The following is a 25294-nucleotide window of genomic DNA, read 5'->3' on the forward strand; positions in this document are numbered from 1 at the left end:
ATATATCTTTATTATTGGCTGTTCGATTTTGCATGGTTTTCCAGCAAACGTTTGCATACAGTATCCATGAGTGCAACAAAATAAAAGCCGTCATATTTATGTATTTTTTATTGTTTTTGATATTTGAAGAAAATGCCAATATATAAAAGTAGACATTCTTCATTAAGATAATTAATTTAACACAATATGTAAAGTGCAGAACGTTTTGTTTTCTAAATTCATGCTTAGTTTTGTGAAACAGATTTGTCTTTTCCATATAGTTGCCATGCCTTGTACATTCTTCTCAGTTTCCTCAGATTTGGTTTGGGAAGATCCTGTGGGCATGTAAAAATTACAATTAACATACACGCTTAAGTGTTTTATATATAGTACTATGTTCTTGAATAAAAATCATTATTGACACAGGATGGATATTGCACAGCTGATTTTGTATTTATACAAACCAATTTACAACTGTCCTAAAGTAGCACATTTAAGATGATATTTGTACCTGCTGATCTTCTAAATGGTAAAGATCTGCAAGTGGGACAATGGAAGGTCTGCCATGGGCACATTGAAAGGGAAGCTGACAAGAGGAGAGCGAGCTCACCAGACTACAACACTCCTCTTTACTCAGAATGTGATTGAACTTAATTGCTCCTATAAAATTAAATTGCATATTACCATCAAAACCGACATGAAATTGTTTAGACACATTGCACTTTTTATATAAAAAAGATATATTTTTGTTTTATACACTGACCATGACAAGCTTGTGAAGCAAGTACATTATGAACTGTTAAAGGCAGGGTTCCTCTCACTCTTCCTGTTAAGCGCAGAAGCTGTAAACGTGAATCAAAAGAATGAAAAACATTACATCCCTGTTTTCTACATAAAATCATCCTATATAATGTAAAGAACGTTCTGTGAAAATATAAAATTTTTAATATTGACTAAGGAAGGCCATGTCAAAGATTAAAATAAAAGTAAACTCAATGACTGTAATGAAACTTTGATTAGCCGGGATTTCACAGACGGGTTCACATTTGTTTACATATTAGAAACAAATAAATTTAAAATCCTGGCTCACCTCAATTTGTTCTCGCAGGTAGTCCTGCAAAACAAAAGATACTGTTTAATAAGAGAAAACAAAATGATGTTTCTAAACTACATAAAAATATGCCTAAACATTAAATAGGTGAGCTTAACCTCTGCAATGGTTTTAATTACAGACTGCCTTCCACGCTGGAGCTCTGCATTCTCTTTCTCTATGAAACATGTGGGAAGTCTCTCCAATAACACATTTAGTGACTCACTCTTCAGGAAGCTTACATCTAAAGCAAGACCCCTCAAAAAAGCCTGACAAGACCTTCAAGGACAAGAGATATTTATAGAACCATTAATTCAGTGCAGAACCTATTGCAGACACATGTAGGTTTCAGGGACATGATGATGGTGGAGTCAGGAATGTCGAATCGAGATAGCAGCTGCACTGACCTCAGAAGTCTCATATCCTCCTCTGTAACACTAATCTCCAAGGGTGGAGTTACACTCGAGGAACACAGCCTCTTTTTTCCAGGTGTGTCTGGATCATCCTCATAGGAGTCTGCACCAAACAAGCAGCAGCATGAAAAGAATGTAAATGAGTTTTTGCCTGGTAATATTCCTACTTGAAATGTTTTATTATTTTTATATGTGAAAAAGAAACATTAATGGTGTGCATCTGGAGTTAAAGGGGATATTTCACAAATAAATATTTGGTGGCCATAGAGTACTACTGTATATGAAGTACTAGTTTAAAATACCATATTATAGATAATTTATCATAACATGTTAAAGGGCCCATAACCTAGGTGTTTTTTTAAGCAATATAAAATAGGCTGTGGTATCCCGAGAATGTGTCTGTAAAGTTTCAGCTCAAAGTACACCACAGATCTTTCATTGTACGATGTTGAACATGGCCATTTTCTTGGTTAAGGGGGCTTTAAAATTGCCACTTTGTACTGTAGGTGTGAGCAAAAATGTGCTGTTTTTGGGCGTGTCCTTTTAAATGCAAATTAGTTGATCTTTGCACTAAGCGTTGCTTGGATAGTACAGATAAAGGGGCGGTATTTTATCCCCTTATGACATCTCAAGGGGAGTCAAATTAATAAGCTATTTTTTTAAATGCTTGCAGAGAATGGTTTACCAAACCTAAGTTACTGGGTTTTTTATTTTTTTATTTTCTAGTTTGATAGAAGCACTGGGGACCCAATTATAGCACTTAAACATAGAAAAAGTCAAATTTTCATAATATGTTCCCTTTAAAACAAAAGCACTAATTTATTTTAAAATACGTCAGTGCAAGCTGTTTTTAATTAATTAAGACTGCTCAAACATGCATTTTAGTCTGGGACTAGTTTCAGCTCAAAATACCCCACAGATCATTTATTATAGCATTTCCAAAGTTCCTTTATTTGGGTGGGAGCAAAAACGTGTTTTAATGTCTGTACCTTTAAATGCAAATGAGCTACTGCTCCTGACTGCCTTACAAACAGACAGTAAGAGTACAACTCGCTGAGGGTGGAAACTATGGTAATGCAGGACTGTAAGTGGGCGGGGCTTTATAAATGTGACCTCACATTGATAAGAGAATTATGTTTAATGAGACTGCTTTGGTTTAATGAGGAGCGCGTGGATTTTTTCATTGTAGCGTGGTTGTGTTTACACACTGCCAACACACATTATGTCCAAAGTTCCAAACATTATGATTTTGCATAATAGGTGCCCTTCAAGTTATAATTAGATGCTTTCTTATTGGACTACTAGTCACAGAATCATTTTTTGAAATATGGACAGTAACAACATTTACCCAGCACCAACCCCTCCAGTCGGACTCTTTCATGGGCAGCATGTTGATCAACCAACACAAGAAGATTTCCTGCAAAGGGAAGAAAAGACACATGTTTAAAACAAAACGCCATATAAATCAACGTAATGAGTTTTAATGTGATGTTACCTTCATTGTAACCGCTTTCAGGCACTTCTTGCTCTGCTGTATTTATCAAACAAGCAAGAAACTTCTTGTCCACTTGATTTATGACCTAAGGTAAAAACAAAGTTGAAATTTATTTTTACAGAAAACAAGTAGTTTTTATTAAAGGTATTGTAAGTGTCGAGCACAAAAAGGATAGAGGATAAATACTTGCTTTCATTGTGTGAATCATATTCCTGGTAAACCGGCAGGGGTAAAGAATGTTGTGGATTTTTACAGCAAGGCCCTCCGCTTGTCCACTGGTAATATCCAAAGCAACCTTTTTAGAATTAATAGGAAATTAGTGTATGTTCTGTATAAAAGAAAAGTTATACGATATAAGTGAAAGAAAAACAAACCTCTGGAGGTCTTATAAACACTGGGTTAGTCCATTCTGAAAACAGAGCTGAAAGTGAATTTGGACCTTGGACATCCTCTTAAAAAAAGAAAAAAGGCAATTAGTAAAGGTGAAATTTTTCAGCTATTTCAGCCTATATGATACATTCTATATAAATGTATACCTCTGTTATCTGTCAATGAGCAAAGAGCCCTCTCTGCTCTTGGCTTGGGGAGAAAGGGAAGTACAATATTTGTCTGAAATGGATAACACCTGTACTCAAATCCTATGAGCAGAGAAAAGCTAATTATAATAAACATATACATCTTTTTATACAGCTTTATTTGATTTGAAGATCAAACAGTGCTCACTGCATTATTCCTACCTGTTTTTGAAATGACGCTGACCATCATGTTAGTAATATCTGTGGTACATGGCACTTGAGCCTCCTCCACAGGAGGAGAGTTGTATTTGCTGAGCCCTGTAACCTGGTTAATGTAAACCAGCTTACCTAATGAACTGTCATAATGGGACAGCCAGTTGCTGGAAACTGGGATTGCTTCATCACGACTTTCATTTATAGTCTCCCATTCATCTATTGCACTGTTAGACATTGGAATATGCTCAGAGGTTATGCCAACTTCATCAGCGGTGTTCATACCTCCTCCAAAGGAAGTCCTACACGGGTTGCAGAGGTGTGAGTCTTCTAAAGCAGAAGGAATTTTTGTGCTCTGTTCAATCAGATCAATGTCTGGATTTTCTGTAAAAGGATCACTGATGGCTAAATCAACAATTTCAGAAGATTCATATTCAAGAAGTTTTCCCTGATCGTTTCCTAAGGATCTTTCTTCTAATTCAAAAGACATGGACTCGACAAGAGATCTCTTATCAGAAATAAAGTCTTGCACATCTGGACAAGAAAAAGATTCATTTATGAGCCATTCTGCTCTTGTACTAGCCTTGTGTGATGGCTGATGCTTGTGTAATTTGAATGTCTCTTTGTCACATTTTAAATGCGAACGTTTAGCATTCAATGATATATTGTCTGCTTTGTCCCCTAGTGAAGATTTAGCAGAACTTGTTGTATGTGCAGATACAGTCTCGTCAATGTTCATTAGTACTTGCCTGTCTGTGTACTCCAGCCCAGTAAAACCAACAGAGAGGTCATTTGAATTTATAGAGGACTCTGGATATAAAATACTGCTTTTGTCCATAGACGGTTGTTTTTTATCACCATCCTTCCCGAACAACCTTCTGAACTTGTCAAGAGATCCAGTTTCAAAAGACAGAGTTAATTTACGGCGTGCTTCAGTTCTGACGCTCTTTGAACTGGGACCGTAAAAAACATGGCAATCCTGCTCGGCTCTTGCAGTGTCATTTAATGGCAATTTTCTCTTTCGTGGATGAAGTTTGTTCGACAGACTGAATTGCTTCAAACTATCCTCCACCCATCTTTCATCTTTCATGGATGAAGTATTGAAGTACAATACTGAAATCTTGTCACTGTTGCCATCTGTCTCTGTCCCAACCGTTGAGTTACTATCTATACAGATTGCATTTACATGTTGGTCAGGTATTACATCTGTTTTGCTATTGTTAACAACTGGTAATGTGGTCTGTATGGGCAAACTGACACTTTGAACCATCTCTGATTCTTCACTTGTGTAACCTTCTGTGTTTGGTGTAGGGTGCTTATGCATTTGAACACCACCAGAGACTTCCATATCATAATTTTTCTCAGTCGGAGCTTTATATCCTTCATGTGTTTTGTTAACATCAATGTTTCGTTCTTCTGCAGGGGTCTTTACACTCCTCACTGAGTCTCGACTACCTGTTGGACCATCAATGTCATTCACGGAAGACTCCATAACTAGGTTTTCCTTAGCAAGGAATGATTTTACACCTTCCTCAACACAGATAAGAACATTATCCCAGTCTTTGAACTCGATAAGGGACTTGGCTGGTTCTAGGCATATGTCATATTCAGAGTAGTGACATTTGATATTTAACACATAGACTCCATATAGATCTGTCCCACCCCTTTGTTTAGGGCTTGATGTCAATGCGGATGTATTCTGGCTGTTGTTTTGTCTAGCTGTGCAGTTCACTCTCTTCAAGAGACTGTTGAGTATTTTATGAATGCGTGTCTTCAGAAGAAGCCTCCCGTTTACAAATAAAAATTGCAAGCTGTTGTTGTAGTGACCCTCACGACCAATGTGACCTGTCATTTCAAACTGCTCATGGGCATAACTGACCTCTCCAAGTTTTTGGGCTCGACTCAACCCATGAATCTGAACAAATCTGTAAAAGGTATTACTTGTTTTGGAAAGCTGTACTACCATTTGGGAAGAGTTTTCTTTTTTTAACGTAAAGGACACAGATGGATGCATTAAGGATATGGCCTCCATTCTCTTACGGATACGTTCAGTCTCTAAAACGTCATCTATTCTTTTTCTTCTGACTGGCATGTTGTGGAAGAGGTTGCAGACTGACACGGTTGTCCCTGCGGACGGGCGAACAGTCTGTGCTTCAAAAACATCTGATTCTTTGGTCTCATTGAATCTTTTAACGTAGGTTTTTGCAGTCTGCTTAGTTCTAGAGTTTATTTCAACCACTTCAGCAAGAGAGACAATGCTGGAAATGGCTTCACCCCTGAACCCATAAAAGCGGAGGTTATCCAGATCTTGTATTGTACTGCATTTGCTTGTGTTGTATCTGATTCCTACTTTCTCCATGTCTTCTCGACACATTCCTGAGCCGTTGTCGATTACCTGCACTTTGAAGGCAGCTACATCTATTTTGACAGCAACACATGTTGCTCCGGAGTCAATGCTGTTTAATATGAGCTCCTCTATACACTGCTGTAATGAGAAGATTGTAACGCCAGAGCGTAGTTGTGCTTGAACATCTTTGGGTAAACTCTTGATCATTCTAGAAAAAAAGGGAAAATTGCACAGAAATTAAATGTGGTAAATATTAATCATTAGCTTTTATATCAATAAACATTACTGGAACTAAAGAGTTTTTAATTGATAATTTTAAAAGAATGACAAAAAAGTTGTTTTTGTTTGTACTTCTTTGGTGGTATGTAAAATGTCAGCTGTGTAACATTACACAAGCAAATGATAAAAGTTAACTTAAAATGACAAGTTTAACATTAAAATGACATTTTAAATGTCTGTCAGTCAGTTTTGACAGTGTTCACAAATAACAGGGTAGTCAGTTTGCTAACAGCTAAGTTTAATTTCAGTCCGTTAAAATTTAAACGTTTTCATTACCTTTGACTATTAATGGGTGTTTCTGCACATATACTGAGATGTGATAAAAACCGTGTTTGTATTATTCATTAATGGAATACAGCGATATATTTTGAAGTCTCCGCATCTGCAGCGGAAATGACGTTGATAAATGAACAGTGTGAAGTAAACGACATCAAGGAAAAGGTAACATTGCGACGCACGTAGTAAACAAAAGACTCCACAATTATGCAAATATTTATCTTAAATAAACTGAACTTACGTTTCTTTTTTAAATATGACCAAAGCCCGCTTTTTTTCATTTATAATGTTTTGCTAAACATTTTGACAGTTTAAATGATACGTTAAAAAAAAAACCGTTAAAACAGCTAATTAGTTCATATAGCGCAATAAAGTGCAATGTGATATTACGAATTAGGTTGTACAAACTCAAGTTGTATGTATATATAATCCATAAAAAAATACACAAACATTTTATTTCTAAAAATCCATGAGAAATACTGCATAATTATGTAGTATATGTCAACAGTTTACAATAAAGTCTGGTTTTACTTTTGAATCGGGTTATTCCAGATATAATAAAGAATCTAGTTTATACAATTTACACATACATTCACGAACTATAAATTAACTCTGGATGCTTTACCATTAAGATAAGATACAATGATTGATAAGTGTTATTTTACAAAAATATTTTTTTCTGCGTATTTTTGAAGAAACACATTTTTGGCAGAACATATGCAAATGACAAAGAAAAAATACTTACCTGGTTTAATTTGTGTCATTCTTGTAGCTTTGTTTAACAACAGGAAACAGATCTAGCCTATATTTGTTAGCATCAAATAATTGAGATGTGCATGCTGTGCATGAGTATAAGAGAAAGATAGGTGAATGAATTGACAAGTGTATCATATTATACTTTCTGTTTAATAATAAATATGACGTTTTTTTTAGTAGCATCAATACAAAAAAATCACTGTTGTATGTTCTCACAAACAAGTGCAGTTAGACTTGGAAAATACATTTTGTCTCCATAGAAAAACAGTAATGAAAGCCAGATATTGTGTGTAAAGTCTTTTCTTTGCCTAATTTTCTTTCCTTTTTTTCTAGCTTTTTATTTCTTTTAAATATAACTGAGTAGACTTGGAAAATAAATCACAATCACCTTCGTGGCCAATAAATCTGGTAAAATCAAGTCATAAATCATCCATAGGATTCTAAGATCAAGACTATTTCATTGTGTTTATTATAGGATTAGCCATTGCAAAAAAATATTCAAAGCAATCAATATCCAATTTTCAGGGAAACTAATTGCCTTCATTTCATTACATTGTGTTAGTTAGTGAAGGATGGAGAGAGAGAGAGCGCGCGAAAGAGGGCGTGCGAGAGAGGCAGAGAGAGAGAGAGAGAGAGAGAGAGAGAGAGAGAGAGAGAGAGAGAGAGTTTGATAGTGGTCAGCAGTAAATCTGGCTGCTCTCCAGGGTGCTGAAATGGGTTGCCGCTGAATGTCGAGGGCATCATGGCATGACCTTCACATATAAAGATGGGTCGTCTGATGTAACCTTAGCCTCCTAAGTTTTCAAACATTCTCTGCATAAGCATGTTTGCAAAGAAGCACAGGAGGAATCTGGTTACGTTTCACACTTGGAAAATAGGTTACGAGAGATACTGAAGTGCACCAACCTGAATTTCTGTCTAACAGGGCTGTGTATCTGTGTTAGTTAACGCGCAGAGCATCAAGGATTAGGAGGTCGGTAAAAGATGCTGAACATCACGACACGAAATGGCGCGATATGAACTGCAGAGCGCGTGCGAGTGGGCGTGAGGATCGGTTGCGAAAAACTACAAGCTCCTCGGGGGATGCCTGTCCTATAAAATGCATTTCATTAATTGAAATAGATCAGCCATGTTTTTACTGGAAAAGTGAATTAGTCAGACTCTTCTACCACTCCCAGCCCACCCACCCCTCTCCATCTCTCTCGCGCGCTCGCTCTCCCCCTCTCATACTCACACACGCTCACGCACGGCCACGGGAACGCTCCTGGCTGCCGTGGACGACATCGAAAGGTATAAAGCTGGAATGGCAGATGCTGCATAAACCCAAATGGATTTTAGGAAAGAAGGGTCTGGTCTTCTGGTGGCTCAGAAAAGCCCATCGCATGAACAAAAGGCGTACAGAATGCGGATTACAGGAGACGTGTAATGCGAAGTACTTGAAACATTTCTGCAAATAAATCCTTGACGACGATCAATCCACGGTTTGCCAAAAACACATGAATGAAACTGGAACATTGAATAACTAGCGTTCCTTGGCCTTGCAGCACATTTCAACGGTGTTGAAGCGCAAAGTAGGAGAGAGACCATAGCATCAGTAATAAGACCAGGACAATCTCAGCACCCTCCCACGACGATACCGAACCACACAGCTGAGGCGGATTCATCTGCTGCATTGGGGTATATAGGATCGTATCACTGGATTTGGTTGAAGACTGTGTTTGTAGGCTAATACATTTGGATAGCGAGATCTGGTGAGCCCTGCCATATGCACCTCAAGAGCATCTTCCAGTTTCGGACTGAGAGGCAGGTGTAGGTGCAAGGGCGCATCCATGAGCGTCTTCTCCCGGGACGGCATGTTTTTAGTTTAGGCGGATTTGTTGAAAAGACTGGTGGAAGAGGAAAGGCGGGTTCTGAAGTTTTGATGCATATGATCACAACCACCATGATTTTTATGATCCTCGGTGCTTCAGTTGTAATGGTAAGTCTGTCACAGTTTTATTTACAGCCTTCAAATATCAATTTCTGTCATGCTTTAAAGTGAAACGGGGGTTTTAGCAAAGCACCGAAGTACGTGAAGTCCACTTAAAATCTAGTTAAGACAACACAAGCGTACTTGTTTCTATTATTGGCTGATATGGACATGTATCAATGTGTATTTCCCCCTGCAGTGGTCACAGTACCAGGTCATGTAGCGGTTGCTGTGTGCCAATACTGCTTGTCATGTCCCGGTTGACTCGAATGGTTCTTTGCAGGCGATAGCGTGTTTAATGGACATGAACGCACTCCTGGACCGCTTTCACAACTACATCTTACCGCATTTACGAGGGGAAGACCGCGTCTGTCATTGCAACTGTGGAAGGTAAAAAAGGTTAATAATTAATAGCATCTTATTATTACGATAGGATTAACTGGTGCATCTGTTACCCACATCTTTTAGGCCTGAACCATTCTTTAGGCTTCGGGAGACTGTCTTCGCTGTAGCTTCTCATTTATTTATTTGGAGATCGTCACATTACAAGGCCTTTACGTATTCTAGGTTTTTGTGTCATTATTTCGGACGTTAATTCGTAAGGTTATCGATATATCGAAGCAAACACTGATGCTTTGCGTCGGTGTTGCCTGTATGAGAATCTCCTTGATTTCTCTGCTTGTGTTTTTTCTTTCTGCGTATCAAGGTGTGATTTTCTCCCAGTCACAGCTTGAGATGTTGTTCTTTTTTATATTTTTTTGGGCCACACAATTGCAAAACGTTGAAATTCAAGAGTTTTTAGTATTGAAGTGAATATGGCAAAAGCAGTTTGTGGTTTTGAGGAGTGAAATACAAAAGATGCTTAGTTTGTGTGTAAAAATACAAGGTGGGCCTTTTAAATTGAATTTGTTTCTTTTTGAAAGCCTATTTTTATGTTATATAATTTTATGAAATATACTCTTTGTTTCCTATTCTGTGTGTCTTTATATATCTTAAATAGTATAAGTGACCCTCCCAAGTCTCATAATCTAATTATGAGCATCAAAGTTTGATTTCAACCATTAATTTCACTATAATTTCAATCTTTGACATGGCATTACTAAGACAATATTAAAAATATCAAGGTTATATTTTCACATAGTGTTTTTTTTTACATAATGTAGGATGATTTTAACAGTAAATCACAGAAAATGACCTTACACATGCAGCATTGTTGCCTCTGTTTAATCACAAACTGCTATGTCAGTTCATCACATGTTGTTCATGTTAAAATATTCAGTTTATATGAGAATGTTAAATGGGGTCAAATAAAATAGTTTTCATCTATATAAGAAGTGTATGCTTTAACAATCTTCCTAAATGTTGGTTAGTCAAAAATATGTTACAAATTTATTTTATGAACCAGACTACATACATTACTACAGCAGCACTATTAACTTCAAGGATAGATCAGATAAACTGTATTAGGACCCATAAATGAGTTATTGAACAGTGTTGAAAACTTTCTCAGTGTCTTGGAAATTTGCAGAAATAAAGCATGAGTATATTAACAGACCTATTTGTGATTTTAGTTTACCATTGCCCAATACATCAATAGGCATATACAAATAAACAAATGTCTCAGATATACTTCTATATATTCATAGTCAGAATGGTTACTCACACACTCTTAATGTAAATTATTTTCCTGCCATGTGTGTTTCTGTAACTTTCTGTATAACAATACTTTCCATCAATCTAAATCTGTATTATTACTTTCTTCTATCACACTTAAATATCTGTGTTACTCTAAGAAATGTTTCAATATTTTAACTCGTTACAACGCAGGAAACCAAAAATTAGATAAATTAATTTTTTATAATACATTTAAAAAAAAAATATATATATATATATATAGGTCAACATTTGAAGTGGATAAGAAAAAGTTTTCAAAGCTGTCCTAAGATAAGAACAGGTATTGGTTTTAAGACAACTTTTATGAAAGGTTTTGATCCACTTCAAATGTTGACTAGTATATATATTTAATTTTAAGTTAAAGGTTTTTAGTAATGTCTTTACACTGTTCTGAAAATCTTTTGTCCTCTTTCACAGGCATCATATTCACTATGTAATTCCATATGACGGAGACCATTCACTCGTGGACTCATCTGAGAATTACTTTGTGAGTGACAGTGTGACCAAACAGGAGATGGACCTCATGCTGGGGCTGTTGCTGGGGTTTTGTATCAGCTGGCTGTTGTTGTGGCTGGATGGGGCTTTACACTGTGCTGTGAGGGCCTGGAGAGCCAGTCGCTACTATGGTGAGTGGAAAGAACATTGTAACCAAATGTACAGGGATAGCATATATTTCGAGAGATGTAAAGACCAAAGATCGTGTTTTTAGGAACCATTCAGACCATCCCAGAGTAAACAAAATTATGAATATGAATGTTGTTTTTCATCACAATGCATCAAATCAAGTTTTTCTCTCCGAAGTGACAATTTAATCAGTATATACAGAATGTTGACATTTTGTGCTTGAATTTGAGGTTGAGAGTTTTCTTTCTGTGGTTTTTGTGTGTTACTCTATGTTAGCACATCTTCAAATCACTGTGTGAAAAATAAAACAATTGACATGAAACACTTTGCTGTCCAGACCAAGTGCCTTATAGTGTCTGTGCCCTAGCAAAATGATCAAGGTTTGAGCTGTTAACGTTTGGTGCATCAGTTATGTTTTAAAATGTAAAAAAAAAAAAATGGAAATAAAGATTACACTCATTAATTATAATTTATATACGATTAGCTAAAGTCATTAAATGAATCACAGTTGGTGTTATAGAGTGATATTATACCAGAATTTGCATAAGACTAAATCCTCAGAAATTTCTGTCCTACTGTATTCATTTTATGTAAATAAATATATTTCCAAACCTTTAAAAAATTCAGTTTTCTGTCCCCAAACATTTACACAGCTCTATTTGAACATTTTCATCAGCTGTCAGAACTCTTTTTCTGCCCTGTTATTATCACCCTCAGTAATGAATGCATTAAGACGAAGAGCGGCTGTAGAAATCAACAGCAGGCATTCACTGAATGTAACTGAATCACAGCAGTTGTTTATAGCAGTTGCAATGGACTGTCAGGGAAAAAGTACATATGTTCTGGGAAAAGATGAAGACACGGCTTTTAGCTTAAATACAATCACTGTGTTCCACAGATGCACATGTTGTGGCTTATAGGAATAAACTACAGTAAAAAAAAGCAATGGTAAAGAACTTGGGTGGCCAGAAACAATATGCCTTTTGCCTTTAATAGCATTAAAGTGATAGAAATCATCATTAACTCACCCTCACTTTGTATGATTTTCTTAATTCTGTGGAAAACAAAAGATAATAGTTTGATAAATTATAGCACGCAGTTGATGGTACCCATTAACCTCAATACTAGGATAAACATAGAGCGTCATGGGTACTGTCGTCAACTGTGTGTTTACTATCATTTATCAAAATCTAAAATTTTGTGTAAAAGAAACTCATGAGTGTTTAAAACAACATAAGGGTAAATATTTAGCCTGACGTTGTCATACTCAATTCTAGTCAGAATTTGAGTCTGATACCGCTCCATTGGGCTATGATTATGGGGCGGGTCTCAACCAAAAAATACCTTTGCACTCAATTGGATAGACCTATGACCAATCAGAGCAACGGAGTGTGTGACGCATGTTGAAATGACGTCTTTTGCAGCCTGACCGAACTGCTAGTTATTTCGCTACAATGACACTATGGGCCCTATTTTAACGATCTGAAACGCAAGTGTGAAGCGCAAAACGCAAGTGACTTTGTGGGCGGATCTTGGGCGCTGTTGCTATTTTCCCGGCGGGAGAAATAACTCTTGCGCCAAGCGCAAATCAGTAAGGGGTTGGTCTGAAGTAGGTGCATTATTCATAGGTGTGGTTTGGGCGTAACGTCAAATAAACCAATCAGAACGCTATCTAACATTCCCTTTAAATGCAAGGGCGCAAGTTCCATGGCGGGTTGCTATTATTATGACGGATTTACCAGGCACACGCCAGGAGCGGTTCACAGCCGAGGAGACCAAAGTTCTTGTAAGAACAGTCAAAGACAGAGAAGTTGTTTTGTATGGGGATGGGAGAAACCTGCCCAAATCAGCGTAGGTTAAACAGGCGTTTAATAACAGGAAATAGCCACAATTGTCTATCAGCTGGCATCCCCAGGACGTTGCGCCAAGCGCTACAATGATGTCAGGAGACGGGGGAATCCCAAGCTTGCCAGCATAAATCGGGCACGCCGTATAACGGGAGGTGGATCTGCCTCTACACAGATCTGCGTCCACCCTCACTGCTGAAAGGGTTTGGGGGCTTTGAGATCGGACCCAAGAAAAGCAAGCAGTCCAACCCCAAAGTACACTTACAAATCCAGTTCACATACATTAAGGTTTCTTATGAAAACATTTTAATTATTATTTACATAAAATAAACGTAATACAGCCACACAACAAACTTATGAAAATATTTTAATCGTTATTTGCATGAGAATTTTTTAACGCCGCCACACAATAAATAAAAACTATCACCACAATGATTTCCCTTATCTCATGTGTTAATATTTTTTATTGTAACAATTTATGATTTGCAAAAATAACTGTTGCATCTGTGTAGATTAGATAAGCAAAGTGTGTGCGCGTTGTGCACGCTATACATTATGGTCAAGCATGCGCCCTTAAAATAGCATAATGAACAACGCGCAACGTGCCACTGACTTTAGACTAGTTACTAGACTTTTTTGGTCAGTGGCGCAATTGTTTTTTGAAACTGGAAAATAGCATCAGGGATGGTTTGTGCCGGAACACGCCTCCTTTTTTGCTCTGAACCGCCCAGGGAGCGCAAGTTCATTCCCTAGTTTGCCGACGTGCGTTTGTGGAGGGAAAAACCCGCTGTGGGCCGGTGCAAAATACGAATGATACATGCGTCACTGACAAAGTCAATTGCGCTGGGTGCAAGATAGGGCCCTAACATTGTGATTATACTAGCGAACGTACATCAACACCTACTATGTACTACTATGTTCTCTTACCATTTATACATTAGGTGAACTTCATCCACGACAATACCCATTACGTTACGTTGGCTTGAAAAATATCGGAGCCTAGCATGTCCCTCCACTTATTCAGCAGCCACGATTCCGGGGTTCCGAAAAGAAGCTGGCAACGACCGCTTATTATATCCATCTCGTCGTGCACGCCGAGTTACATCGCCATGATACCCATTTCAGTTGCTTCATTAACTTTGTCCTCTATAAGTGCGACCAACGTTTGCCGAATCCCGTAGGAAGGACGGCAAAAACATCTTTCCGATCAACAAATGCCTTGATCGCGTTTCTCTGTTCCTCTTTTAAAATCAATGCTCTGTCGATATCACAGACTCAATGTCAGAATCCACACATCTGAATTCTACAGCAGAAGCCATTTCGTTGTAAATAGATTCAACACACGCGCTCTTTGGTGATGTGGTTGATTACGTTACTGTTGATCATCTGTTCATCATCGTATAAAGCCCGCCCTGACAATTTGATTGGTCGACCAGCTTTGGGTCTCGCATAGTAGCTCCTCAACGGAGAAACCCAGACCGATCTTCCTGTCCTCAAAATGTTGTGGGCGGGACTAAGATCGGCTGGCATGCAGGCTAGTAAATATTTTTTTGGGGGGGTGAACTATACCTTTAATACAAATGTTAGTATTCCAAAGGTGTCTTGATCCAAAAGAAGATGCTATGTCCATAGGCTTTTGCCTGCTGCAAAATGTTGGGAATGCCCCTCTAGTGAAAAGCACCACAGCTGTGAAATCATGACGTTAGTGGCGGGTCAGCCTCATTTAGCCTTGTCAAAATAGGGAGTGAAGGTGAGTCTGACAGAGAGAAAGGTGGGAGGGAAATGCAGTTTTACCCCCACCCCCACCAGTACGCACACGCTCTTGCACCCTTGCACTGTGCAAGTGCTAAAAATAGACAAAGAGCAGCTGGAAAGAGAAGGCAACTTGGCGAGACATGTAAGAGTGCACTCACATACAATATATGTCTATATATACTGTATTGTATATAATACTGTATAGTACACCGAGACAGGAACCCTTTAAAGTGTCCTTATATGTACCATTTAGGTAAAGATATATTCATTTGAGGTACCAATATGCACCCTTTAGGTAGAAATGTGTTATATATATATATTTTAGAGGTCACTGACATCCAAATGACTGTTCAATTCACTCATTTTATTTTCTGTTCAGATAAATACATCCTTAAATGTATAAAATGTACATATTTTTAATTATAAAAAAATGCTAAATATAAATTGACCTCAACTAAATTTTTTATTTATACAGTAAAGCTCCCTTGACACAAAATATCTCTTTAATCTTCCACTTTTTCTGCATCCCTTTCATAAGCGTATCTTCACTCAATTCTTCCTAACCTTTCTTTGGATTTAGATAAGGCTAAAAAAACACCTTATTCACTGTCTGCCTCTGTATACCCTTCACAATAGTCCTAGTTGGATGGCATACTCATGAAATGCTATAAATAACCACCCACCCCTTTTGCATCTCTTTCACACACACTGACACACTTCCAACAGGACTGGTTGTGAGGGGCGGGGCCGTCTCAGGAGCTCTCTCGCAAGGTCCTGCTACATCTCAACCTCAGTCTTGAACCCACATGCTGTTTCCATTAACACATTGTGTAGACATGCTGGTTTATTGTAGGATGTTGTACATTTTGTTCTATTCCTAAACATCTTATTAGTGAAGTCATTAAGAACGTATGAAACTCCACAGGGATCTGAATTCAATGTTTTTTTTTTTTTGTCGAATTGCATTGACAGTATTTATAAGCTAATGACTTTCTCAATTAATCGCTCACAGATACCCCATCCTGGTCATGGTTGCCACAGTTTTGTAACCTTCGGGATCTCCGTAGACGTGCGCAGCTTCGACAGCTGGAGGATTCCAGTGGAAACATGGTGCACATCAAGCAGAAGCTTTATCATAATGGTCACCCCAGTCCTCGTCACCTCTGACTCTTTTACAGCAGTTTTCCCAAAACTGCTCCATTACCAGCTGCTGCCTCAGAGACCCACTTTAATCGTTCCAGTCTGAACCATCTTTTAGGTCTTCTAAAAGCACTCAACACATTTAAATATTTGCCAAATTCAAGACAAATCGTTGCCAATGTCCTGATCTGTGTTCACGTCCGTCACGTATGAGACTGAAATGTGGGGCGAATGTTTTTTCTGTACAGACATGTTATTTTTCATTGCTGAATCTAGGCATGCACTTTTAGAACGGGGAAGATGGTTTTGTGAGACATTGGGAGTCAATTAATTTTTATCTTGCTTCCCCTACCTTTTTTTAGCTTTTTCATCTGAATATGATTTTTTTGGGAGATGGGGATACAAGGGTTGGGGTGGGTGGGTGGAGGTCATGGTTTTGTGATGGTGTAGTTAGAGATTAGCTACTGCTAATGTAAATAGTTATACATATTGTTTTATGGGATTGAAGTCAAAACAAGAGTAGGATGTTCTAAGAAAACTAGTCATGAGTTGTAAGAAAAAGAAAAAGGTAAAAGACAAAAGTAATGATAGGGTATTTGAATGCAGATGTGATATGTGAACTTTTTGGATGGATGGAGAAGAGACTTTAAAAACGACTGATTAGCTTTGTTACTATGTGAAATAAATGAATGTAATAATTTTATCTGTAAATAAATGAGAGTGCAGGAAGATTGAAATGAACGTTCAGGGCTCTTTTTGCTGTTTCAACTGTCATCTGTCAAATGTGAGAGAGCTGCTTGCATTCGCTTTGTCTTCCCTACACTGTGTCCAATAGCCCTTCCAGGATTGCTTTAAAAACTACCCCATACTCAAACAAGAACAACCAGCCTGCCAGCAAAAAGAGTCCTGACCTAATTTTCTCTTCCTCTTTATGTCCAGACATTGCTGTTGTGAAGATAAAATGTCTGTTTTATTAAAAGTGCCACTGCAGCACAACAGTGACCCCTAGTTTTTGGATGTGTCATTTCTTAACAGCTGAAGGTGTTGCATTGGGCAAATTACAACTAAGGTAAGTTACACTGTGCTGTTATTTAAAATTCCCATTAACATGAATGTCATTAATGAATTACTTAAATAAACAAAAAAACGAAATATTTGGCCAAACTCTCAAATATTATAAATTATTGAATATTGATTCTGTTTGCAGAAATAAAATGATTATGGTAGAATCTAGAGGGATCAAATTAACTAAACCTTAAATAAAATGAACTGAACCCAATATTACGGCAATGCCATAATTGCTCTGTTCCCATCCAATAGTGTAATGCATGTACACCGACAGAAAAAAAATGTCAAAATATGTACCGCCCCACCATCACAAAACCCTTTCAAAAAGTACACATTTGTTCCTAAAGAGTTCTTTATAGTAACTCAAAGGTACATTTTGGTACTAAAGAAAGCTTATTAGCACCTCAAAGATGCATATTTGTGTGTCAAAGGCACATATTGGTACCATATGTATACTGTATCTGTACCTATTATGACCTTTTTAAAGTGTACTGCCACAGTGACAGCTAGGGTACGTATTTTGACCATTTTTCTAGCAGTGTGGATTTATGTCTTTATTGATTTTCTATAGGTTTGAGTGAAATGCACTTTTCTATATAGCCTTAGCCGTTTCAGTAAATGTCTTGCAAATTTAAACAAATTTAAAGATGAAAAATTACAATCACAGGAAAAAGAACAAATTCAAGTCATCATGTGGTTACTAGACAAGATTTGGTTGATTTATGAGAAAGTACTAACAAACATCAATATGGTCAATTTTATAATTTGACTTTTTTATACTGAATTGCATTGCATCATTTACCAGGATAAATATGCACCTTCAAGAGACACATTTAAAATAAACGATCAAATTGTTTGAATTGAATGCAAATGAACTCTTCTGATATCCTTCTTTTTTCAAAATCCCCTATATGGAGGTCAAACGAATTTGTTAAAAGCTCTTCTGGCAGAAGTGGGACTCGCTTGACAGATAAACGTAGACCACTCCAGTTGAAGCCTGAATAAGCCTGAATTGCTTTTGATCCAGGCGTCACTACGGATCTCTGGGTAGAACTGAGAAAAGGCCAATAAACATCATCATCTGAGTTTAGAAGGAATGTTTAGTGCTTCTTCAACCATAATTCTTGATTTATCTCAAACAAGCAAGGAATAGTATTAAAAATAGTCAGAATAATAGTGTAGGTCAGTTCTCTCACTTTTATTGCAGGTGCTTGGGATTAAAAAAATGGACCAGTTTGCATTGTGCTTCGCTCTAATGAGCTTTTCAAAATGCATGTAGGGGAGAGTGGGGTAAAGTGAGACATTTTTTACATTTGCTCCCCTCTAAGCGAGCTAAAATGATATATCAGTCAAATTTACACATTTCCCATTAATTCAGGATGTTTCCTAGCTATGGAAATTACCAGAATGTATTCAGGACGAAGAGCAATGAAAATATGATTGTTTTAAAAAAAGTGGTCTTGTGTCTCACTTTACCCCAGCTTAGGGGTAAACTGAGACAGACCAGAAAAATCAAGGGGGTAAAGTGAACCAGCTCGGGGTAAACTGATCCACTTACTTTTTACACTCTGAAACTACCATAACAGCACATATTGTAACAGATAAAATCCTGACGGCTAGCTTGACAACCACACATTCCAGAACTAATGTTGGACTAGTAACAGAATCAAGGGGATTGGTCAATTAAGAACATTATTTTTCTAAACACTTGAAAGTACAGTAAATCTGAACCAAAATCAAATACAACATAACATAACTCAAAAGTTATATTTTTTGGCCAGTTTTTGCCTTTATTTAACAGTGAGTTTTGGAGAGGACAGGAAAGTACAGGGAGGAGAGAAGGGTATTGGATCGGCAAATGACCACGAGCCGGGAATCGAACTCCCAGAAAGTGTGAAAGCACCACATGTCGGAGCGCTGCCCACTGTAGACCATTGGCTCCGACAATTCAAATTTTTTTAATTAACATTCAAATGACATATAGAACCAGTTAGATTAGAACGCAGTCTGGGGGTCAGAACAAAGGACCCTTAGAGCCAGCTAGTGTCTGCGGGTCAGCGCAAAAGACAATCAGAACCATCTATCAATATTTCTATCCCTTGCAGCTGCTCTTACTGTGGGTTCACAACAGACGTGAGTTCAACGATTTGTGCAAGTAGATTACATTCAAAGTTAATGCAAAGACACGATCAGACGCATCCTCGCCTGGGGCGATGCGAATGACGCCATATGAGCGGAGCATTTGCCGTGAAAATCTTGTCTTCGCCCAAGTTGAAAATATTTATCTCGAACGAAAAATTTGCATGACACAATGTTAAATCCCGTGAGTAATCTAGAGTGAATAATGCTACGTACACACCAAATGCGGGGCAGTGCGTTACTTGATCTAGATTACTCGCAGGATTTAACATTGTGTAATGGAATTTTTCGCTCAAGTTGAATATTTTCAAATTGGGCGAAGACATGTTTGCGGCGAATAGTGTTTTCGTGGAAAACGCGCCACCCATATCACGTCATTCGCATCGCCACATGCGGGGACGTGTCTGATTGTGTCTTTGCATTGACTTTGTATGTAATCTACTTGCGCAAATTGTTGAACTTGTGTCTGGTGTGAACCCACAGTATCATGATGCCTCGCGTTTGGTGTGTACATAGCATTAGAGAATTCTTTCCTTCCTTGACCTAAGCAGCTGCACTCTCCATCTCCTCAAGGGGTGTTTTTCCCCAGGCTGTCTTCCTGGTGTATTGACTAGGCATAATGGTTTTTCTGCAATGTTTATAACATTAAAAATAAAACATATGTAATGTAATATTACATTAAAATATGTTTTAGACTAAACTGAACTTGTGCCTCGTGTCTCATTTTACCCCACATCATTTGTCTCACTTTACCCCACCACCACATTTTGGAAAAAAACTCTCTCTCTTGGAAATTCAGGCTAATCTTCAGCTAGCATCAACACAAGGTTTTATATGTTGGTAGTTCATAAACATGTGTGATATAAGTTTTTCTACCTGAATCAATTTGCTTTGGCACAACAGTTGATTAAGTTGACAGCAAGAAAATTTACTTTTACAAGCAAAAAATATATTTTTGTGAAAAAAACATGTTAACCACAGCAGCATGAGGTCCTGTCCTTCATGGCCAAGGGGAAATTTGAGGGGCTTAAAAACATAATGGTCATAGGACCACAAATGTGTTCCATTGCCTAGATACAGGGGGTGTCTCACTTTACCCGATGTCTCACTTTACCCCACTCTCCCCTATTCACTGTTTTGTCTCTCAAGCTGATGAAAATGAATAAATGCTAAACTCTTATAAATAAATAAATGTATATAAATACATTTTTATTATTATTTTAGACGGTTTCAGTAGTAACAACATAAACAAGCGGCTGTCGCGGTCCGAACGTAACTTCCGGTAAACTCCGCTAAGAATAAATAACAACAAAGTTCTTTAAACGTTGTTTATTTATATAACAAGCACAAAAAACAACACATCGGTTACCTAGGAAACCAAAACATTTGTTATTTTCGACGAGGCATTTGTTCAAGAGATCAGTTTAGCAACTAGTCAGACCATTAAAAAAAACGAAACCGGAAGTAAAGTTCGGATCCAGACGTGTATCGCGTCAGCGCACGTGCGTCAAATGAAACAGCCTATACTTTATTATTATAAATAAATTCTTCAGAATAATTTTTATAACAACAAGAAGTTAACCTAATTACATCATCAATGATAAGATTTTAACCACATGTTCAGGTCAGGGTTTGATAACCCTAATTTCAGGGATAACCTCACAAGTGTGAAATGCTTTAACCCAGGATTAAAAGCGGTGTTTTAGAACAAAGATAACCTGGGGTTAAGTGCTGTGTGAAATGATGAACATTGCATTTTCTTTTTTTTAACATGTCACTTTTGCATTTTCACAACAACTCTTTAGCTAACTTTAGCAGTTAGTGTAATTGGTTGTCTTAGTACAACAAGGTAAGAAAATTTTGCAAATAGGCCTATATGAATTATGGCTAAAAAAATACAATGATTAATATTTACATGGCTTACGTGAGGTTACCTTTGATGAAGTGGTCACTACACGATGGCTTGTTTCCAATCACTGGGGACAGAAGCACATAACGTTATGGCACAAAATTCCTCCTTTCTGGGTTTCCGTCTCTGACGACATTCTGTAGAAGCATAGCCCAGGCTCTCCTCGTCGGTTAGTGCATTTTATGTCACAACAACTATTCAGTATGCTATTTAGGCTAAACAAAACAAAGAAAACCCCAACTCAATTCTTAACCTGCGGATAACGGCAAATAGCGCTCTCTTGCCCTCCAGCGGTGCGATCCCCTAAATGCGTGACGTCACATAAAACTATCAATTGATTTACGTCATAGCATTTAGAGGCGTGGCAAATATCAACTTGTGGTATTTGAAACTATTCAAAGTTTTGAACATATATTCTCCTACATAACAGTATACCCAAGTGTAAAATGTCAGTCGTGTTCAAATCTCTCAGTCGCACTCGTAAGAAGCTGATGGTAAGCTGATTATTGATTATATCTGAAAATTATGCACATGCTGCACCCTGGTCAGGTAAGTTAAAGAATAGTGCGTACGGTGTCTTATAATTTCCAGCAAGTTAAAGTTTGACTACAAATAATCTCTGGTCAATTTTTTTGCATAGAGTAAAAATGCTTTTTTTTAATACCTAATTGAGAAAATTGTTAGAAAATGTTTGAGAAAATATTGTTTGGTCGTTCACTTGTGATTCATGTTAACATGTCTATAGGGAACTTTGTACCTCTTTATTAGGTTGAGAGAGATATCGTTAACCTGTAACTTTACGCTTATCTAAAGAGGTCCTACTTAAACTTTCAAAATGTGAGAAACTTGGGTTTGTCTTTTAATATTGTATCTGTCTGCGCAACGATGATTTTGAAGTGATTACAGTAAATGTAGTTTATAGGAGGAACATTGCGATTTATTTTCCAGTGCGAGTTTAATAATGGTGACGTAAGACGGTAATTTCTCATTTACACCGAGAGATTGCGCTCTAGTAAACCCGCGCTAGTGGATTTTAACCTTTTTTTACTTCGGCGCCCCCAGTTGTCCACAATATCCGAAGGCCAATGACAATTAAAATTTAATCCGATAAAATAAATTTAGGTTGACATAACTAAAAAAATGTATGTTTGTTATGAAAAAAAAACAAACACAGAAAAAAACCTTGAATTTTATATGCTTTAGCTTTTTTAATGCTTGTTTTTTTTTTCATTTTAAATATTTCATCTTTGCTCCCTTGGAAGTTTGTTGAGACCCCTAGTCAACCCCGGGTTCAATAATTACATGAACTTCAGTCATTTGATTACACATAGATAACATCTTTCAGTCATTTTTAGATAACATTTTTCCTTTCTCTGTCTACTGCAGCTGGTGCGATATGCCCAGATAGCAGCTGGCCCCGCTCCTATCACTGAGCCAAAAATAAAGACATTTCAAATTTACAGATGGGACCCTGACACATCTGGTGACAAGCCACACATGCAAACCTATAAGATCGACTTGAACACGTATGTACTGTTATGGTAACAATAGTTTCTTTAAAAATGACAGAAATTAAATTATGGTTTCTCAATGAAGATGTGGTCCAATGGTGCTAGATGCCCTTATCAACATTAAAAATGAGATAGACCCCACGCTCACCTTCAGACGTTCCTGTAGAGAGGGTAATATCAGATAAAACAAATAAAAAACTTTGGTAATTATATTTACACATCTGTGTGCTGTGAGAGTGTGATATTTTTCTACATAATATATTACCTTACAGGTATATGTGGCTCTTGTGCTATGAACATCAACGGAGGCAACACTTTAGCCTGTTTGAACAAAATAGATACAAATATCAGCAAAGTAACAAAGATATACCCACTGCCTCACATGTATGTTGTAAAAGATCTTGTCCCTGTGAGTATAAAAATGTTTAAAAAAAATACCACCAATAATCATTTAAGTGTTCACATTATTTAATCCACATGTATCTTTAAATCTATTTGGTGTCATTTAGGATATGAGCAACTTTTATGCACAGTACAAGTCCATTGAGCCTTATCTTAAGAAGAAAGATGAGTCAAAACAGGGAAAGCAACAATACCTTCAAACAATTGAGGACCGTCAAAAGCTGGTATTTAACATCCTGCCCAATTTAGATGCATTGTATTGACGTGAAGGGTGAATGTGCTCTTCCTAATAATTTATATTAAAATAACACACTTTTTAATCTATTCATAGGATGGACTGTATGAATGTATTCTTTGTGCATGCTGCAGCACTAGTTGTCCTAGTTACTGGTGGAATGGAGACAAGTACCTCGGCCCAGCTGTGCTTATGCAGGTATATATTATTTACAATTTGGCTTCAGGGCCATCACTAAATGACTAAGGGCCCAGAGCAAAATGGTTTGGTTGGGTCCCCGAGGCTCAATTAAACATACAGTCAGTGGCGGCGGATGACTTCTTTTTTCGAGGGCGCATGATGTGAAGCTTATCACAACATGTATGTAGCCTGTCGTGTGTGTTGGTCGTCATTTCAAAATATGTGTTCAGCTCGTCATGTAAACTTTTGTGCATCACGTGTGATGTCAAAATAAGAGTTATGATAAAAGAGGCACACTTGTTTGCCAGATATGTGCTTAATCTCATGCGTAATCAGAGTTTAGTGTTAATAAAAGTGATTTGCGAGTATTTTGTGAACATGAGCGTCTTTTTCATCATAAATCCTTTTGATGCGTGTGCAGCAGGCATGCATTTTGTTAAAGACGCATGCACATGGTTCACATGATGCAACGAACACATAGGCTATTTTGAACTTGCGCCCCTTAAAAGAGAAGTCACCGGCAACCACTGCATGCAAGTCATTTTTTATTTTTAACTGTATAACATTTATAATTGTACAATAATTGTTGTGATCCTGCAAACACATTGATTGTAAATTCTGGATCTTATTGCAGTTCTTGGGTTGTTTAGATCAACATATTCATATGAACAATATTTGAACTCTTGTTAAGTGCTTATTTTGTCACCAATTCAATAGGCCTATAGGTGGATGATTGACTCTCGGGATGACTTTATAGAAGAGCGTCTCTCCAGATTACAGGACCCTTTCTCCCTTTACCGCTGTCATACAATAATGAATTGTACGAAGACATGCCCCAAGGTAAGTTTATAACCGTACCATTACTCTGCTCTTCATTCGATAATGCTTGAATCAAGATAATATTTGTAATGTTTGTTTATAATGTTTTCTGTTAAGTATCTATCATGCATTAATATAACTGTTTAATTTGATCTTTTTATGTTTTTTCCTGTTTAGGGACTCAATCCTGGAAAAGCCGTAGCAGAAATTAAGAAAATGATGGCAGTTTATAGAGAAAATAGATCTCTTAGCTAATTTTGTAATATAGGAAATGACACTGGTTTATAGTTTATATTTAATTATTGTGTTTGAATTATTGTATATTACAAACATACATTTTTAACCTATGTTGTCTGATATATGAAAATATAAACAGCAAAAACAGCCTTCCTTTTTGGATAACAAAAGTAGATCTGGAAACATTTGGACAACATTTATAATGAATGAATGAATTAATGAAAGAATTAAGATTTTGCATGTTTACTTCTACCCTACTTACTTAAAGTTTAGTATAACAGCATTGTGAGTATTTTGACACTACTGAAGGGATGCTTGTGAAGTTCCCAATTTCTAAATCACTTTGAATAAAAGTGAATGCCTGACTATAAATCTTTGAGTCTTTTAACAATGCTATAAATAGCATGAGGAGACCTATATGT

General features: G+C 37.2%; 3 protein-coding genes across 7 annotated transcripts; 2 read left to right on the forward strand and 1 right to left on the reverse strand.

The window, feature by feature from the left end:
* Positions 1–60: 60 nt before the first annotated feature.
* On the reverse strand, positions 61–8721 carry mlh3 (mutL homolog 3 (E. coli)). 4 transcript variants are annotated; one of them, XM_073812933.1, is made up of 14 exons: positions 8598–8721; positions 7353–7409; positions 3715–6260; positions 3514–3615; positions 3352–3428; positions 3168–3272; positions 2990–3062; positions 2831–2899; positions 1477–1585; positions 1189–1348; positions 1070–1093; positions 743–821; positions 491–639; positions 61–314 (listed from the first exon to the last, which is right to left on the reverse strand). In XM_073812933.1, the coding sequence occupies exons 3-14, from the start codon at positions 6257–6259 to the stop codon at positions 225–227; spliced, it is 3582 nt and encodes a 1193-aa protein (XP_073669034.1). In that variant the 5' UTR covers position 6260; positions 7353–7409; positions 8598–8721; the 3' UTR covers positions 61–224. The 4 variants fall into 4 exon arrangements, 3 of the variants coding, with proteins under 3 accessions (XP_073669034.1, XP_065141868.1, XP_065141867.1); XM_065285796.1 differs by having other exon boundaries at positions 2978–3062; XM_065285795.2 differs by lacking the exons at positions 7353–7409; positions 8598–8721 and adding an exon at positions 6608–6814 and having other exon boundaries at positions 2978–3062.
* Positions 8305–17374, forward strand: tmem240a (transmembrane protein 240a). Of its 2 annotated transcripts, none has more exons than XM_065285799.1 (4): positions 8305–9341; positions 9616–9722; positions 11424–11632; positions 16245–17374. In XM_065285799.1, exons 1-4 carry the CDS (start codon positions 9285–9287, stop codon positions 16397–16399), a joined length of 528 nt encoding a protein of 175 aa, XP_065141871.1. In that variant the 5' UTR covers positions 8305–9284; the 3' UTR covers positions 16400–17374. The 2 variants fall into 2 exon arrangements, with proteins under 2 accessions (XP_065141871.1, XP_065141872.1); XM_065285800.1 differs by having other exon boundaries at positions 8308–9341; positions 9532–9722.
* Positions 17375–21910: 4536 nt separating this feature from the next.
* LOC135775531 (succinate dehydrogenase [ubiquinone] iron-sulfur subunit, mitochondrial-like) lies at positions 21911–25230 on the forward strand. Its single transcript, XM_065285804.2, has 8 exons — positions 21911–21982; positions 22875–23014; positions 23085–23170; positions 23272–23408; positions 23509–23625; positions 23733–23834; positions 24534–24656; positions 24813–25230. The coding sequence occupies exons 1-8, from the start codon at positions 21935–21937 to the stop codon at positions 24888–24890; spliced, it is 831 nt and encodes a 276-aa protein (XP_065141876.1). The 5' UTR covers positions 21911–21934; the 3' UTR covers positions 24891–25230.
* Positions 25231–25294: the final 64 nt, after the last annotated feature.

The sequence above is a fragment of the Paramisgurnus dabryanus genome, chromosome 21, assembly GCF_030506205.2.
Source record: "Paramisgurnus dabryanus chromosome 21, PD_genome_1.1, whole genome shotgun sequence".
NCBI classification, from domain to species: domain Eukaryota; kingdom Metazoa; phylum Chordata; class Actinopteri; order Cypriniformes; family Cobitidae; genus Paramisgurnus; species Paramisgurnus dabryanus.